Genomic DNA, 20,176 nt, shown 5'->3' with positions numbered 1-20,176 from the left:
TAATTATCATTTTGTAGTTCTTTAATCATCCTTCTAAAACTTGCTAGCATGATTTAATTTTGTTGATTTTTATGTCCTCTAATTAATTTGAGAAGATTTGTTTAATTTTGAAAATTTTTTTGTTGAAATAAATTTTTAGGACAAGCAGCATGACTCAAGTATTAATTGTATACTGTTTAAAATATTATAGTACTAAATAAATAATAGTAATATATCTAATTTAAGTACTACTATTTGCTAATTAATAATTATTATATTATTATTGTAATTTTTCAATGTTTCCCAATAATAAAGTCTTAAAATAATGGTAATCATTTTGAGACAATTTTTCAAAAATAAATTGCGCAAATAAAATTTACTCACTTTTCTTATATTATTACGTCTTCTTATAAACCATTACTATAATTAGATTATCAATCTATATATATATATATATATATATAGCGGTACGTATTTTCTGAAACAGTATGTAACCTAGAAGATTCAGCATTTCTATATTGAGCAAATTTTAATTTATTTAACCTTTTAAATGTAGAAACAAAAGTTTGAGAGTTTCAACACTCCCTTTGCACGTAGGGCACAAAAGTTTCACATCAGTCTCCCATTTGATCAACATGTCTTTGGTGTAGACCTTCTCGTGTAGTATTGATAAGCCCATTAGACTCAGAGGCAGAGCGAATTTGGAGCTCTAAATTTTAGGATAGAAGAGAAAAATATTGGGTTTGAACCTTGAAAAACATTTCACCATCCTTCCTTACCACTGAACTCTCAATTAATTTTGTCCGGGAGTGGGGTTTACAAGTAAATATACATATGTATTTATTAAATTTTCTAATCTAAAAATAGTATCTACGAAAAACTTAAGGGGTTCGTTCGAACCCATGAACCCCGCCTAGCTCCGCCTCTAATTGGACTCACAACTTTATTACTCAAATTCCACAACAGCTTCACCAAAGCAGCTTTGTTCCACAAGCCTACATTCAACATATTTAGTTCTCCAACATTCATAGATAAGCTAAAGTCTTTTCCATGATATAAGGGCCTTCTTAGATAGCTCCATACTTCTGGTCCACAAGAAGGTTCTATATTTGTTTCACAACTTTCTTTGGCAACATGAATATCTGGGACCAATAGTTTTTGTTTCACTTTTAATAACATGTTATTATAATAATCAAAATATTATATTTATATATTAAAAATCAAATTCATTAATTATTAGGCCATTAATTTGGACATGTTGTAAAACTAAGGCCTAACCCATCGGTGGCCCCCTAAACTTGGCACGATCTTTCTCTTAGACACCTCAACTGAAGGATTTTCATTTTAAACACCTAATGTAGGGTTCCCATGTGTTACTTTAACACTTTTTGCACAGACATCTGTTGACCATAAGCGTGTGCAAGACAACCGTTATATGTGGATTAACTGACCAATTATATGATGCCAACTCTTAAACCTCTTTACACGTCGTTTTTTTTTTCAAACTAAAAGAAAAATGGAACCATTGTTTGTGATTTTTCAACTTCCTTCTTACGATTCTCTCTCTTCTCCGATGAAAACCCTAGGTAAATCTCCCTTCTCTTCACATGTATTTCTTTGTTTTTCCTTCAATTCATTGTTAGTAATAACCATTGTTGTATTTTATGTCGCCATTTTACAGGTTTAAGGTTGTATTGACGAGGTATCAGGCTGTGCGACATTGGAGAAATTGAAGTAATTAAAGGTAATGGTGTATTTTGTTTTCCACCTTTGTTTTTGTTTTCTTCAAGAAGGTGTATATTGTTGTTGATTCCGCTTTCTTTATTTTCATTTTTAATATAGGTTTTGGCTGGTAAAGTAAGGGGCTTTTTGGGTATTTCCTTTTATTGGGGTCTTCTTTTCGAGATATGGACAACTATATTTTAACTCGTTTTCATCATGGGGGGGGGGGTGTTGTTGGAAACCCTAACCCTACTTACCAACGAGAAGTAGATGTATTTGGTGTTGGCATAGATAAAGACCATTTTAGTCTTGTCGAGTTTCTTTCCTACACTAAAGACCTTGGGTATACAAATGTGAAGGGATTTTACTGTGAAGATAACAATGAATTAGTTCAAGTTACTTCTGATACTCAATTGTTAGAATTTGTGAAAGACTTGGTAGATGGTGATGAGTTTCATGTGTATATGGTCCATGAAGTTGATGAATTGGAAGAATTGCCTCCTCCAACTGGTCTTTTACTATGGTCTGATCCTGTTGATGAATCTGTGGGTATAAATACTGAGGGAACTGTGGATAATGATTCATATTTGAATGGAGTTGATACAAAACTGCCTGGAGGTGATACAAATCAGAATGAAGCTGAATCAGATCTGCCTAGTAGTGACACAGATGTAGATGTTATTCCAGATGTTGATGAAGAATTGAGATCCCTTAGGGCTGAAAGGAGAAACAAAAGAAATCCTAAACTTAGGAAGAAAATAGATAGGGAGAAGAATACAATAACTAAAGAAGTACCAATAGGTGGGGCTGGTGTGGATAGAGGTTTTGAAGATATTGGAATAAATAAGAAGGATAGATATGTTGGCAGATTGGGAGAAGATGAGAAGTATATTGATAGCTCAGAATGTGATAGTGATGATAGCACTGATATGCTAGATGCAAAAGCTGTTGGAGGTGTTGATCTACCAGGCAGAAGAAAGAGCAAAAAGGTCAGGTATGATGATCAATGTACTGTTGCTATTTTTGAACTTGGAATGATTTTTGAGAATGTTAGGGAATTTAGAAAGGCTTTGGCAAAATATGTTGTTGAAACAAATTATCAGATTAAGTTAAGGCCTAATGAAGCTCATAGAGTGAGAGCTAAATGTAAATTCAAAGAAAAATGCAAATGGTTGTGATATGGTGCTATTGATAGGGATTCTGGTAACTTTATGATTAAGAATTATTATCCTATACACAAGTGTTTACCATCAAATACGAACAAAATGTGTACAACTAAGTTCCTAGCAAGTAGATTCAAGGATGAAATAACTAAACAACCATCTTTGAGGATTTGGAAAATACAAGAATTGTGCAGGGAGGAGTTAGGACTAAAAGTGGGTAGAACAATTTGTTATAAAGCAAAGATGATGATTCTTAGAGAAAACATGGGTGACTGGAATATGGAATTTGCAAGGTTATGTGATTATGTTGAAGTCATAAAATAAACCAATCCTGGTAGTTCTGTTTGGGTAAGGATGGATAGAGAAATTGTATCATGAAAGAATTTGTTTGTGTACTTCTATGTATGCTTGGATGCATTGGAGAAAGGGTGGAAGGAAGGATGTAGAAGAATAATATGATTTGATGGATGTTTCTTATAGGGTGCTTGTAAGGGTGAACTTCTAGTAGCAGTTGGAAGAAATGGAAACAATCAGATGTTTCCTATAGCCTGGGCAGTTGTGGACAAGGAGACTAAACATAGCTGGAGTTTCTTTATCAACTACTTGAAAGAGGACCTGTAGTTGGGTACTGGACAGGGTCTTACTATAATATCAGATATGCAGAAGGTAATTGTCTATTACTTTGATAATTGTATATATATAAAAATGTATTTTCTTTCTTGAATTGTATTTTATTGTAGGGTCTTCAAGCAACTGTTGGTGAACTGCTACCAAATGTTGAAGTTAGAATGTGTGCTAGACACATCTGGTCTAATTGAAGTAAAAGATGGAAGGGAGAGGAAAGGAGAAAACAATTCTGGAGATGTTCCAAAGCAACTTTTGAAGTGAAGTACAGTGAGGAGCTTTACAAAATGAGCAGACTTGGTAATGAAATTAATGATGATTTATGAAATTATCCACAAGTGTCATGGGTTAGAGCATTCTTTCACGAGCATTCCAAATGTGATGCAGTTGAAAATAACATGTGTGAAACCTTTAACTCATGGATCTTATCATGTAGACACAAATCTATAATAACTATGTTGGAGGAAATTAGGAGAAAATTAATGACTAGAACTGTGGATATGGTTAAGTTTGCTAACACATGGATATGTGATATTGCACCTATGGCTAGACTTATGTTGGAGGAGAATAAGGAAAAGTCTAGGGCATGCAAGGTGCTTTGGAATGTTGATGTTGGGTTTAAGATTGGAGAAGGGCAGTATAGGCATACAGTCAACTTGACTAATAGAGTTTGTAGCTGTAGAACTTGGCAATTGAGAGACATTCCATGCCAACATGCTATTTCTGCTTTTTACCACATAGAACAGGAACCTGAACCAATTGTGGAGCATTGGTATAGGAAGGATACCTTCTTACAGGCTTAGTCATTTCATTCAACCAATTTCAAATATGAAGATGTGGCCTGAAACTAACAATCCAAGAATTGTGCCTCCTAAACCTAAGCAAATGCCTGGTAGACCTCCAAGAAATAGAAGAAAGAGTAAAGATGAACCAAGAAAGAAGTATGGAAAGATGTCCAAACAAGGGTTGAAAATTACTTGTTCCAAGTGTAAACAACAAGGCCACAACAAGAAATATTGCAAGGTAAAATAACTTATTATTTGTTTGTGCCTTTTAAAATTCTTGTTGAATGTAATGAACAAACTTTATGTTTGATATTTAGGTTGGTGTCCATACTTCACAACCAGCTATAGCCACAGTTCACAATTTACTGCTGGTAAAAGTTCACAAGGAAGTTGCCATCCTGAACCAACAAGCTCCTTCCAACTTGGACCAACAAGATTCAACCAACCTGCTTCAACAACATCAAACAGTCATGCTTCTTCAACAACAGTTTGTGGTGATACTAGTAGAGTTAAGAGGACAAGGGAAACTGCAAAAACAAGCCAACCACCACCATTTGTGGATACAAGTATTCATATTACAAGAGGAATAACCAGTCAACTACTTACAAACTGCTAGACAAAAAAGTGGAAAAGTTGCAACTGGAGAAGATTCTGCAAGAGGGGGACCAAAGAGGCCAATTAATGGTGGATCAAGTAATGTTGGATTTGGCATCTACACAAGTGCAAGTGGAACCCAAATACTAAACATAAGTTTGTCACAAACTGTCTCTAAAATGAATGCAAGTTTATATATTAATTTTGGTTTTTTCTTCAAAAAACAGCCTGGGACTTCAAGTCAAAGGATTCTACCAACAAGTTTAAGTTATAAGGATGCAAGTTTAACGGGTATAGACCTTGGCTTTAAGCCTAGAGGCTTGAGATGGAAAAACAAGGATGTTGTCACCACTTCCCAATTGCAGCAAATGGCAAACAAAAAGAAGAAGTAGCACCAACTTAGAATAGGTTGATTTTGGGCCCTTATTTTGCTGTCTAATGTTTTTGGAGCATGCTAGCTTTATTTTGGTGCTAGTAAACACTTTTGTGAAGGTTGTATGTAGCTTTTGATTATGCTAGCTTTATTTTGGGGACCTTATTTTGGTACAAACTTTTGAAGGTTGTAGCCTTGAATGGTATGTAGCATAATGCTAACTTTGAGCTCATTATGGACCATGCAATATAAATGTCTATGTTTTGTGTAATTTGGGTGTTACATTGTGACGAATATGACCAATTGTGTAATTTGGCTATTTGCTTTTGGTGTTACATTGTGAGAACGAATTTGAGATTTGTATGTAGCCAAAAAACCAATTTTACTGCAACAACAACATAGAATTTCATTGAATCCAAAATGCACATTTACATAAAAAATTTACAGCAACAACAACATCAAAATACTACTAGATCGAACACCAAATACAACATCAAAATACTACTAGACCGAACACCTCAAGAACACTAACAATTAGGCTTTAATTTCCATATTCCAAACATCAGCAACCCATTAGCAACGACACCGACAATAAATATATTTCTTGCTCGCTTTAATTTTTCATCAAAAGCATTGGCTTTCTTCAACAATCCCCACATTACCCTGTTTGCTTGTGGAGGGTGTCGATCTTCATACTAAAGAAAATAGTCACAACCACCCATTTTCTATAAAACCAATCAAAAAGAATTAGACACCAACAATTAATCATCTAATTGACTTGAAAAAAATAAGGGAAACAAAGAATTTTACCTTTGAAATTCTACAAGTAAAAAATCTATGCCCTGGATTTAATTGGGTCCATGAAGTCTTTAATAGTGCTTCATTACCACACCTACAATATCGACCTTCATCCACAGATGCCATGGAAGAATTGGAGAAGCTCGACATGAAAGTATTAAGGGCCAAGAATTAAAGAAAGGCTGAAGAAGAGAGAAATTGGAAAAGAAGAGAAAAATTAGGGTCTTAGTTAGGGTACAATTGGAGAAAAAATAATATAAATAGATGATATGGAGTAATATTACCGTTGGGGACGCCACATCAGACGAAATTTTGATGTTCACGCGCCTTGAATCAGTGAAAATCACGCGACACTCCACCTGTGCAAAAAGTGTTAAAGTAACACATGGGAACCCTACGTTAGGTGTTTAAAATGAAAATCTTTCAGTTGAGGTGTCTAAGTGAAAGATCGTGCCAAGTTTAGGGGGCCACCGATGGATTAGCCCTAAAACTAAAGTAGATGCCATGTGGGGCCACCCATTTAATTGTCATCACTTGTCATGTTAAATGAATGTCATGTGGGGCCACACATTTGAGAAGTATCATCACTTGGCCAAGGTGGATAACGTCTTAATGGCTATAATTAGTCATTACTACATTCACAAATCAAGATATATAGAGATTGTAATAGATTACTCTCTCTTTCTTTGCTTGTTCTTCTTTTCAATCTTGTTTATTAATATTAGTTCGTTAGCTAGTTATTTCATAACATGTTATCAGCATGAGACTCCGCCAATTCGCGCTACTATAAATAGGTAATAAAAAGGGTAAGAATTTTATTTTTCTAAAAATGTCTAATATTTCTAAACTTGAATTTGTTGCCTTGGATATATTGGGCGAAGGATACTCGTCATGGATATTAGACGCTAAAATCCACTTGGATGCGATGGGTCTGGTAGACAACATCAAAGATAATAACCAGGCATCCAGCCAAGATCATGCCAAAGCTATGATATTTTCTCTGCCATCATCTTGACGAGGGGTTGAAAATGCAATACCTCACTACTAAAGACCCCCTTATACTATGGAATAATTTCAAAGATAGATATGACCACTTGAAGTTGGTCATTCTTCCACAGGCACGTCATGATTGGTTCAATTTGAGGTTACTAGACTTTAAAAGTATAACTGAATATAATTCTTCCATGTATAGAATTATATCACAATTAAATTTATGCGGAGAAAATGTCACTGAACATGCTAAGCTTGAGAAAACGTAATCCATATTTCTTGCCTCGAGTATGCTCCTGTAGCAGTAATATCGAGAAATGGGTCTTAAATATTATTCTGAATTACTTTCACATCTTCTTATTACTGAACAACATAATGATCTATTGATGAAAAATCAAGAAAGTTAACCCGTTGGTTCTATGTCACTCTCTGAAGTGAATCAGGCAAATTATCACTAGCGAGAAAGAGGCCGTGGCTTCGATCATGGCTATGGCCTTAGTCGTGGTCGTGACCGTGGTCGTAAAATAAATTATAATCATGATGGTCGTCTTGAACCAAAAAATGACCAGCAATACAAGAGAAAGGGTGAAAAATAAGAAGTGGTGCAAAAGAAAAATTCAGAAAGTGTATGTCATAAATGTGGAGGAATGGGGCACTACGTACCTATCGATCATCTAAGCGTCTAGTTCAGCTCTATCAGACATCCTTGAAAAAGGTGATAATAATCCAAAACAAACTTTATCTCTAAAGATAATATTGAGCACATACGTAAGATGAATACTAATGCATAAGCAAATTTCATCTCTGAAGATAATGTTGAGCCTATGCATCTGGATGTAGCTGATTTTTTTGTATTCCCTGAAGGAAAAATGATCAGTGAAGAGCCCACGATAATCTAGATAAGTTTCCTTTTATGGTTGTTTGTTTGTACTAGTTGGTATGTTTATGTTTTTCTAATCTCTGTAAATATAATAGCCTTGTTTAATAGTAATATTTTACTTTGTTTGTATCTTTTTTGAAGAAAGTATGGATATGCCCCAAATCTCGTTTGGATCAATAGTCGATCATGCGAATATATGTGTAGTTGACAGTGGAACAACACATGTCATATTTAAAGATAAGAAATACTTTCTTACTTGCTTAGAAGAAAAACAAATGTTACTATAATTTTCGATAATTTGAAATTGATTGAAGGTTCCAGAAAAGCTACTATATTTCTATCTAAGGGGACAAAACTTGTTACAGAAAATGTGTTTTTCTCTTCTAAATCCCAAAGAAACTTGTTAAGTTTCAAAGATATCCGTCGAAATGGATATCATATTGAAACACTAAATGAAATGAATATTGAATACCTTGGAATAACCAAGAATGTCTCAGGCCAGAAATGTGTTTTGGAGAAATTAGCAACCTTATATTCTGGCCTATATTATGCAGAAATTAGTACAATCGAAGCACATTCAATCGTAAACCAAAAGTTTACTGATTTAAATACGTTTGTGCTATGGCATGACCGAATAGGTCATCCTGAATCAATAATGATGAGACGAATCATTGAAAATTCAAATGGACATTTATTAAAGAACCTAAAGATTCTTGCGAGTGATAAATTTTCATGTGTTGCTTGTTGTCAAGGCAAATTGATTTCTAGGCCATCACCAACGAAGGTTAACATTCAATCCCTCAATTTTTAGAACGTATACACGAGGATATATGTGGACCTATTCACCCATCTAGTGGGTTGTTGAGATATTTTATGATCCTAATAGATGCATCTTCAAGATGGTCTCATGTGTGCCTTTTATCATCTCGTAACCTGGCATTTGCAAAGTTATTGGCACAAATAGTAAAATTAAGGGCGCAATTTCAGATTATCCTATTAAGGTCATTCGCCTTGATAATGCTAGAGAATTTGAACCCCAAGCTTTTGATTATTATTGCTTATGAATTGGGATAAGAATTGAACATCATGTTCCTCATGTTCATACTCAAAATAGCCTTGCAGAGTCATGCAACATCACTTGTTCGTCTCAGACTGACTCATTATAATAAATACTCTCCATCACAATTAGTGTTTGGTCATGAACCAAATATTGCTCATTTACGAATTTTTGGATATGTTGTATATGTGCCAATAGCACCACCTCAACACACTAAGATGAGCCTCCAAAGAAGGTTAGGAATATATTTTGCGTTTGATTCACCCTCCAAAATTTGCTACCTTGAGCCAATAACGGGAGATTTATTCACTACAAGATTTGTAGATTGTTGATTTGATGAAACAAAGTTTCTGGAATTAGGGGGAGAGAAAAAGGAACTTATAAGTGAAATTGCATAAAAAGTTTCAGCATTATCTCATTTTGATCCATGTTCCCTATGCGTGAACAAGAGATCCAAAAGATCATCCATTTGCAGAATATAGCAAATCAAATGCCAGATGCATTTACTGATTTGAAAAGGATAACTAAGTCACATATCCCTGCAAAAATGTGTCTATCTGAATTGATATTCCAACAGGACCATCTAATAGTGTCATAACTTCTAAATCTCATACACGCCTGAAGCGTGGCAGACCATTGGGTTCAAAGGATAAAAATCCTAGAAAAAGAAGTACAAAAAATGACAATATAAAAGAATCCCACGAAGAGATTCAAGATTTGATTAGTCATGATATTTCTGAAGAAATCAATGACCCCGAGACTCAAGTGAATGAAGAACTATCAATAAGTTCTTCGGATAATGGGATAAAGTTGAATCAATCAAAACTTATGGTGGATAATATTTTTGCTTATAACGTTGCACTTAATATTATGCAAGACTGTGAAGATCTTGAACCTCTATCTGTCGAAGAATGTCGACGAAAATGTGATTGGCAAAAATGGCAAGAGGCAATTCAATCAAATTTGAATTCACTTGCTAAACATGAGGTTGTTGGACCAGTATTTCAAACACCTAATGATGGTAAATCAGTTGGCTATAAATGGGTCTTTGTACGAAAAAGAAATGAGAGAAATGAAATTATAAGATACAAGGCACGCTTTGTTGCACAAGGACTCTCTCAAAGACCCAGTATCGACTATGAAGAAACATATTTACCAGTTAAGGATGCAATAACTTTTTGATATCTCATCAGTTTAGCTGCACATGAAAATCTTGAAATAAATCTAATGGATGTGGTTACAGCTTATCTTTACGGTTCACTTGATAATGAAATTTATATGAAAATTTCGGAAGGACTTAAAATGCCAGAAGCATATAGTTCAAAATCTCTGGAAATGTGATCAATCAGATTACAAAAGTCATTATACGGCTTAAAACAATCAGGGCGCATGTGGTATAATCGCCTCAGTGAGTACTTGATAAAAGAAGATTATATAAACGATGCAATTTTTCCTTGAATTTTTATTAAGAAAACAATATCAAGATTTGTTATTCTTGTCGTTTATGTTTATGATATAAATCTCAATGGAACCCTTGAAGATGTTCAAAAGTCAATTGAATATTTAAAATAATTTGAGATGAAAGACCTTGGAAAGACAAAACTTTGTCTTGGTGTACAAATTGAACATTTAGTAGACGGGGTCTTCATCCATCAATCTGCATATATTGAGAAAATTTTGAAACAATTTTACATGGACGAATCACATTCATTCAGTACTCCCATGGTTGTTCGATCAATTGAAGTGAGTAAAGATTCGTTCCGACCTCAAGTAGAGAATGAGGAACCTCTTGGTCCTGAAGTACTTTATCTTAATGCAATTGGTGCACTTATGTATCTTGCTAATGCTAGGAGATCTGGCATAGAATTTTATGTTAATTTGTTAGCAACATATAGTTCTTTCCCTATACGAAGACATTTGAATGGAATTAAACATATATTGCGATATCTAAAGAGGACTAGTGATATGGGTCTATTTTATACTAACAAAGATAGTACATATCTTGTTGGTCGTACAGATGCGGGTTATTTATCTGACCCACATAAAGCTCGATCTCAAATAGGCTATTTGTTTACATACGAAGGTACTACTATATCATGGCAATCTACGAAGCAATCCATTGTCGCTACTTCTTCAAATCATGCTGAGATAATAGCTATTCACGAAGCAAGTAGAGAATATGTATGGTTGAGATAAATGATACATTTCATCAAAGAAAAATGTGGTTTGAAGTGTGATGTCAAGGTATCTATAGTGCTCTTTGAAGACAATGTTGCATGCATAGCTCAACTAAGAAGATGCTTTATAAAAAGGAGACAGAACGAAACACATTTCACCAAAATTATTTTTCACACATGATCTTTAGAAGAATGGTGATATTGATATACAACAAATTCATTCAAGTGATAATCCGACAGATTTATTCACCAAATATTTACCAGCCTCAACTCTTGAGAAGATGCATGGTACACAAGATTGGAATGCAAAAACTTTAGCATCTGAATTGTGGTCTTTATTAGGGGGAGTAAAATACGCGTTGCACCCTTTTTTCCTTAGTCTAGGTTTTGTTCCACTTGGTTTTTCTAGAAAGGTTTTTAATGAGACATCAAGTAATGCGTATTATAAATGTCTATTTATATTTTTGTTCCTTCAACTTTTCTTTTACATGGACATCCAAGGGGGAGTGTTGTAAAACTAAGGTGGATGTCATGTGAGGCCACCCATTTAATTGTCATCACTTGTCATGCTAAATGGATGTCATGTGGGGCCACCCATTTGAGAAGTGTCATCACTTGGCCAAATGGATAACTTCTTATTGGCCAAGTGTTGGTTTGTCTATTACTTATTGGCTATAAATAGCCATTAAGATTCACAAATCAAGATATGTAGAGATTGTAATAGATTACCCTCTCTCTTTGCGTGTTCTTCTTTTCAATTTAGTTTATTAATATTAGTTCGTTAGCTAGTTATTTCAAAACAGGGCATAATTATTCCTTCTTTTTTATCGAAAAAACTACTTTCAAAATAATATTTTGTTATGTCTTCAAGTGATTTTTTGGTGTAGTTATTAAGAAGATGTTTTCATTTTCAATCAAATTTTCAACTGAAGATTTGTTCCTACTCACGAAACTTTAGCGTTTTGTTTCTTCTTCTTTTTTCAAATGATATTTATGTCTAAATGTAATTTTAATTTTTAAATACATTTTTTCCAACTTTAATTTTAAATGCTAATACTTCTTATGTCTCATATATTACTTGTCAATGTTACTAAAAATACTTGTAAATTTACATATAAAATCAAAATAGAATTAATTAAAATTTTCTCATTTTACCATGAAAATTATTTATTCTTAAAACTAAATATTGTTAATCACAACACATAAATGTTGTAAGTTTTGGATTGTGGGTCGTCCATGTGGATCGACCCGACCCGATATGACCTGACCCGAAGTTTTTTTCCGAAAAAAGAGATAAGTACCAATTTGAAAAAGGGGTGGGAACAGTTACTTTGTAATCCAATGTATACTGATTTCCCCTTTTTAAATGGGTGTTGAACACTTTTCAGAAAATGAGAGTGAGGAACACAAAAACAGACAAACAAAGGGAGAAACAAAAAAGAAATTTATATCTTCTTCAGTGATATTAACAAAACAAAAGTGAAATTTAGTTTGTGGAAACATAGCTTTGATTTCTTGAGACTCAAAGTTGGACTTGGAGCAACCTTTTACAAGACTTCATTATCATTACGTTGTTGTTAACAAATACACATTCTCGTTCCTGTTACGATAATCTTACAATGATATCAGAACCAAGGTTAATTGTTTTATATTTAAATAATATAATTGTTCACAGCTTGAACTCACTTGTTTGCTAGTTGAAAGTTTTAGTATCTGATAGTAGATTTAATACTCCTTCTAAAAAAAATTGGAGAATCAAATTTATTGTTATAAATTAGTTGTTTGAACGTAGAGAAGAAACAGTAAGTTTTTTTTGTTCATAAGAGTCGAACAGATATGGTGAAGAAAAGGAAGTAAAAGATATAGTCTAATTTCTACGAGATATAAATTAGAATGACTTTGTTGAATATAAAGAAGTTAATAGTCATTTAAAATAAATAAATAATGATTATAATAATAATAATAAATAAATAAATAAATAAAGTTATCCTTTACCAACAAGAATTCTTAATTTAACGTTTCAGGCACACCTCATCCAACTCTAGGTGTCAACGATCGTAAATAAGTATAAACCCAACAATTGAGTTGGGGTCGAATCCCACAGGGAGCGGTACGTATTTCAAATTCAATCAAGAAGTACGAATGTGGTCTAATCAGTCATAGGAATATAAATTATTGAAAAAGACATTAATCAAATTAAAGGAGAGACACGAGTGTCAGATGGGGGGTTTTGAGTTTGCAATTATCAACTACACAGCAGTCACAAAAACATTAAAATAACAATAGGGAGAGGGATTCTTGGGATGTGATCGATTATAGGCAAATTACGATACATGGGTAGTTGAAACTACTAGTAAACAACTAAAAATCAGTGAGTAGGCTAGACTATAAGGGTGATAGCTTTCTCTCGAACATCTAGCCCGAAGCAGGTGATTTATTTTGAACATCAACAAGCATGACAATGAAGAACAACCCACACCTTAATTCATCCACTCTTTTGAGCTAGATGGGTAGAATTGGGTATAAGATTTACTCTCTCGAGCTAAATCCAGCTCAACCCAAGGCCCACAAATTATTAATCAATAATCTTAGTTTTAGAACCTCTCTCGAGCAGGCCAAGAACACAAAATTAGAACTGCATTTGCAACTACAATTCATAAATTAAACCACAATTAATGATTAAACTCACTTCAAAATAGCAATTAAACTAGTAATTAACAATACCCATAAACTAATTCAACACATAATCACATGATCACACCCTAAGAATTGGGTTTTAGCCAAGCATCATAAAAAAGTAAAAACACTTACCGAATCGATTATCCATCAACTGTGTAAGAGTGATTTAGTCTTTACAATGCTTCAATTTGTAGAATATTCTAAACCCACTTCCAAAATCTCCAAATTGAATCTCTAAAACTCTTCAAAACTATCAAAACCTATAGAGAAAAGTGTTCTGAGCTAAATTTGTATTGTTCCACACTCAAAACTTACTCAACATTCCTCTCTTCCTCAAATAAAATCTAATTTATAGGTGCAAAAAATAAGCCGCAAAGGGTCGTTTGGTGAAGTAAGTCGGGATCGTCGAATCACTCGGCGAGCCGCCCTTTGATATCTTACATCGCCTTTTCACATTGGCACTCAGCATCCTCAAGTTCTGTAACTTTGGGAGATCTCTTTATGCATCGCGGAACCGCTCGGCGATCCGCCGACTGCTACTTTTCATCACCAACTTGGTTTCTTCCTTCAGGATTTGGCACACTGGAACTTTAGGCGGTTAGATTAGCCATTCGGCGACAGGCCAAGTGGTCTTGGCATTCCTCAGGCTTGCCGTTCTTCAGTCCTTCAGCTTGTTTTGTTCCTTTTGGCCTGTTAGTGTTCTTGCTTTGCTCCTCAATCCATATACTTGAAAATCAAGGTTTTAGCATTAGTATATGGCACAAATTAAGCATTTGAGGACACTAAATCTATATAAACAAATCCCCAAATGAGTCCAAATCTAGGACTCATCAATTCTCCTTTATTTTTCTTAAATTCTTTTTTGACTTGTAGTACTACTTCAAATTGTAGTACAACTCTTCATTTTAGAAAAAGGAAGAAAAATGTGTGGCCTCTTAAAAAAAGAAAAAAGGTAATTGATTTTATTGTACTTGTTATGAGAAAGTAGTTAGTACTCTCTATTTTTTTTGTATTTGTTGAAAGAGTCAACATGGGCTTTATTTATTATTTTTAAATACTAATTAAAAAGGGACAAAAAGAGTGATGTGACATGTTTGTTCATTAAAATATTTAGTTTTGAAAAAAAACGCGTTCAGTTTCTTTTAGGAATATGAAGTGTTATTTCTCCTTTTATAAAGAAATAATATAGTATCTAATGTGACTTTAAGTATTATTTATTTTGAAAATCTCATATACATCAAGTCACTTCATTTTTTTATATATTATTTTTTAAGGGGATTAATATAATATTGATAGGGTTTGTACTTTATAAATAACCATATGTATATATATGTGTGGAAATATATTATGGTTTTGAAAAATAATTAAATTGGTCTTGTAATAATTCTCTTAGGAGTAAACTCTTTTTTAATAAATCACTTTGCCCTCTACCAGAAATTTCTAACATATGTTGTCGCATTAAATGGTTTTTAACCATATTTTTTAATTTTTTGTTTTCATTTCAGATATGGATGAACGGGAACATGCTCCAATTTCTCCAAGTGAGAGTGGTATTAATAGAGGAGAAAAAATAAATGGTAGAAGGATGCGACACAAAAGGATCAAAATAGAAAATGACGTAGATTCGGAGCCGAAAGTCATAAGAAATGACTCAAGGATACTGCAAAATCATAACAATAAAAGAGCATGTAAAAAAGAAGGAAAAAGATTATTTGAAGAGTTCAAAAATATCAAAATGGACTTGTCTGACCAATTACCCAATTTCCGCGAAAAAAATTGGATTAAAATTAATCAAATTTATAACTATTATATCTATGTTGAAAATTATGTTGGATTAGGTATTTTGTATAATTCCTTACTAGATTATTGGAAGAAGGAACTAGCAGACATCTATCATGAATTTGGTCCTAACGAACCATTATGGAGGTTCACGGTGAATTTTGAAGCTAGATGGCCAGCGAGATCACATAGAATCGCAGTCTAGTATTTAAGTGTTTATTTTGGTTTTGCATAATATGTAATGAACACCGTTGAATATGTTTTAATATGAATATATGTGTTCCATCCTATTTTGAATTGATGTGTTGTTATTTTTTTATGCATTATCATATGGTGGTAATTATTAAACATATAAATACTTGTGATTATGGGCCTAAATATATTAGAATACAAATTAAGAAATCAATTACAATTTTTAATTAAATATTTAATTTGTAGGCGATGATTGGATGATTACGTGTCCTTTCGATTTTACATTAAATATGAAACCTTTATGAGAATTAATTTGCTTGAATGTGTATGTCACGTGCAAAATTGATTTAGAATTCTTGTCTTTTATCTCTCCAAACAGACATGGCATCAAAAAGCATTATAGCTAACTTAAACAAAGGTGAAAAACTGAACGGTGACAATTACAACATATGGAGTTGTGAAATATGGTATGTACTGGAAGAGCAAAATGCTCTGAAAGATATAGATCATGTTTTGACTCAACCAGAAGAGAGAAATAATGCACAACACAGATGAGACCTTGAAACTTATAAAGCTTGGAAAAAGGCTAATTCCACTGCACACGGAATAACAGTTAGTTCTGTGATTGATGACCTCATACATGAATTTGAGGAATTTCCTATTGCTCATGTTATGTGGGCACATCTGTGAGGAACATATGGGGTACATTAGTAGCCGCCTCTAACAGTTGACTATCAAATTTGACACTTACAAGAAGTGTCATGATCAAAATATCAAACAACACCTTAGGGTGATATCAAACATGATAGCTTAACTCAAGAGTGTTGGTCATATTCTTTCAGATGAACAACAAATCCAGACAGTGATTCGGTCTCTTCCCAATAATTAGGAACATTTAAAGGTCAACTTGACCTATGATAGTATCAAAATATTTTTTGATGTTGCTCGTCATATTGAACTTGGAGATGAGCGGCTTGGTGCTACTAAAACTGTTTCTAATGCCTTGTGGCGGAGTCAAGTGGTACAAAATCTTCAAACTTCAAGTGGAAGAAGAATTGGAAAAGAAATGAAAAAGACAAAGAGACCGGAGAAGGACCCTCCAAGAAAAATAAGAAGCTAAATTCCAAGAAGGGAAAACGTTTTTTCAAGAAAAGAGACAATAGCTAAATGAAGTGCGACAATTGTCAAGTGTTGGGGCATTTTGCTCGTGAATGTATTGAGCTGAAAAGGTAGCATTTCTAAATGCATCTCTGGGTGCTATATATGTTTCTAACACTTATTTACTAACTGAATCTTATCATATGTGGATGGTAGACTCAGGATCCACCGACCACGTGAGTCGAGATCAAGAAGCGTTAGTGGAGTTTTGTCGAGTTTCATCTAAATCAAAGTGAATCTACGTAGGAAATAATGTAAAACTAGATGTCAAAGGGATAGGCACTTGCAAAGTGGACTTGCGTAGTGGTCGTTCTTTGATGTTGTACGACGTCCTATATGCTCCAGAGATTCAGTGAAACTTAGTATTTGTGTCTGTTCTTTTAAATGTTTATTTTGATTTATTTTTTTAGTCGTAATGGTGTTAGAATAACTCTAGATAATATTTTATATGATTTTAGACTTCATTATGATCATTTTAACGTTTTAGATTGTAATCCTTCAACTTAAGGCTATTATGTTGACCGTTGTGTAATGGCATGTTATTCAAGTAACAATGATATTGATGTTATTATACGACATGCAATATTAGGTCACATAGGGCAAGATCGAATGAATAGGTTGGCAAAGGAAGAGCATTTAGGTTCTTTCACCAAAATTGATATGCTAACTTGTGAAAATTGTCTTGCTGGAAATATTACACGTAAACCATTTGGAAAGGCTAAAAGAGCAGAGTTTTCACTTCAATTAATCAATTATGATATTTGTGGTCCAATGAATGTGAAGGCAATTAGGTCTGGTGCTACAGACTTCATTACATTTAAGAACCAATCGAGAACGTGAATATTTGTCAAAATAATTTAAAGAATTATGTACTGAAAATGGTATTATCAGACAATTAACTACTCTTTATACACCCCAACAAAAGGGTGTAGCTGAAAGAAGGAATAAAACATTATTAGACATGGTTAGGTCAATGATAGCGCATGCAAATTTATCTATCTCTTTCTGGGGAGATGCATTATTGATTGCGGCCCACATATTGAACAAAGTGTCTTCTAAATCAGTGTCTATCACTCCTTATGAACTTTGGACTAGTCATATAACAAGCCTGAATGATCTACAAGCATAGGGGTTGTGCAACATATATTAAAGATCATTTTGGTGAGTTTGGTAAACTAAGTCTAAAAGAAAAGAAATGCATTTTTATAAGGTACTCTGAACGCTCCAAAAGATATGTGTGCATTGATGAACTAAAAGATGGAAGTATTACTGGAATAGTATCACGAGATGTCAGATTTTTGGAAAATGATTTTCTCAAAAAAGTGAAATAGATGAAGGTAAGCCTCTCTACGAAATGTTGAATTCAGAAGATCAGGTAGTGTCATAAGATATACTTGATAACTCAAATGATCAAGAAATGATACCTGGTCCAAGTGAGAGTTATGAATCCCAAAATCCTATAGAGGAATATGAACTTCAATTACATAAGAGTATAAGAAAAGGTGTACCTAAACGATCTTATGATATTGAGAATTATGTTTTCTGGGTATCTCCTACAGAATTGGATGAACCTAATTTTGTAAATGAGGTCTTATCAAGCCCTAAAAGGGATGAATTGTTAAAAGCGATGAAACAAGAATTAGAGTCCATGAAAATCAACAAAGTTTGGGATCTAGTTGACCTTCCTAATGAACGTAAAGCTATTGGGAATAAATGGATTCTCAAAGATAAATGCAAATCGGATTGGTCAATAGAAAGACATAAAACACGATTGGTGGTAAAAGGTTTTACTCAAGAAGTTGAAATAAACTATGAGAAAACGTTTTCACTAGTTGTAAAGTTTACCTCCATACGATTACTTTTAGCTATTGTTGCACATTTAGATCTAGAATTACACCAAATGGATGTGAAGACCGCTTTTCTCAACGGAGAATTATATGAGAAAATCTACATGGAACAACCAATAGGTTTCGTTGTTAAAGGTCAGGAAAAGAAAGTTTGTAAATTGAAAAGATCAATGTATGGCCTAAAGCAAATCTTGCTAAGATTTCATAAAGAGGTGATGTCATTTGATTTCACTATGATCGATGAAAACCATTGCATCTATGTGAAAAAGCCTAATAGAAATTTTGTAGTTCTTTCTCTTTACGTAGATGATATTTTATTAGCTGGAAATAATTTGAAGTATGTGAAAATTGTCAAGTAATGGCTTTCGAAATCATTTGATGTGAAAGATATGGGTGAAACAGACTATATATTGGGTGTTAAGATCCAAATAGATCATTCCAAACAGACTATATATTTCATGGAAAAGTAAGAAGAAAACTTGCACAGCCATGGAATCTGAATTCGTGGCTTGTGCGTATGCAGTACAAGAAGTTGTTTGGTTAAAGAGATTCTTTGAACATTTGAGTATTGCAAAGAATTCTAAGGGTCTCATGATTCTATATTGTGATAATCAAGCGGCTATCGCATACACGAAGGATCCTAAGTATCACAGCAAGACCAAATATGTTGACATCAAGTATAACTTTGTAAGAGACGTAGTGGCAAGTGGAGAAATAACTTTGCAATACATTCCTACACGTGAAATGATAGTTGATCCTTTTACGAATGTCATCTTTACAGACTTGTTTGAAAAACATGTTAAGGCTCTAGGTTTGCGTAGGATTTAATGATATTTCAGTATTGTAAAAGAACTTGATTGTTATGATATTCTCTTCTATATAATCTATTGAATTTATGTTCAAATGCGGTATGCATGTGATATTTTGTAAGAAATAAAGTTTGTCGAATAAGTCACGAGATTGGCTCTCTCAACGAGCAATTGCCTCTTACGTCGAGGAACGTGAAGAGATGAGTTTTGGCACCATATTTGACTTGTTTTATGAGCCAGACAAGTGTTTCTCTAAGAACAAGAGCTTAAGGATCATTGAAGAGAGAAGCTAGGGTTAAACATCTGGAGATGCTTAGACCAAGGTCTGTACGATGTTGGATAATCAAAAGAATGAGACTCATACACCAATATAAGGTGAAAACATCGTAGCATGTGTTTCATACCACGTGTGTCATGCAATTAATGGGTCAATGAAAGAATGGTTCTCTGCTTCTTCATTGTGTGAGACCCCGAAAAGTTAAAATGACTTTTCAATGAAATATCCTTTGACCTTTTGCTATTTCTTGAAGTTTCAATCGATGTTGCTACTTTAGCATGTTACTAATAGCC

The 20,176-nt window shown here is 33.7% G+C and overlaps 1 protein-coding gene across 1 annotated transcript; it reads left to right on the top strand.

The window, feature by feature from the left end:
- The first annotated feature begins 10,657 nt into the window (after positions 1–10,657).
- LOC125817080 (secreted RxLR effector protein 161-like) lies at positions 10,658–11,161 on the top strand. The gene has a single exon (XM_049496657.1). It carries the CDS (start codon positions 10,658–10,660, stop codon positions 11,159–11,161), a length of 504 nt encoding a protein of 167 aa, XP_049352614.1.
- Positions 11,162–20,176: the final 9,015 nt, after the last annotated feature.

Source organism: Solanum verrucosum, unplaced genomic scaffold (genome assembly GCF_900185275.1).
Source record: "Solanum verrucosum unplaced genomic scaffold, falcon-dt-bn FXZP01000094.1, whole genome shotgun sequence".
Lineage (NCBI taxonomy): Eukaryota > Viridiplantae > Streptophyta > Magnoliopsida > Solanales > Solanaceae > Solanum > Solanum verrucosum.
This window is presented reverse-complemented; position numbering and strand designations above follow the sequence as displayed.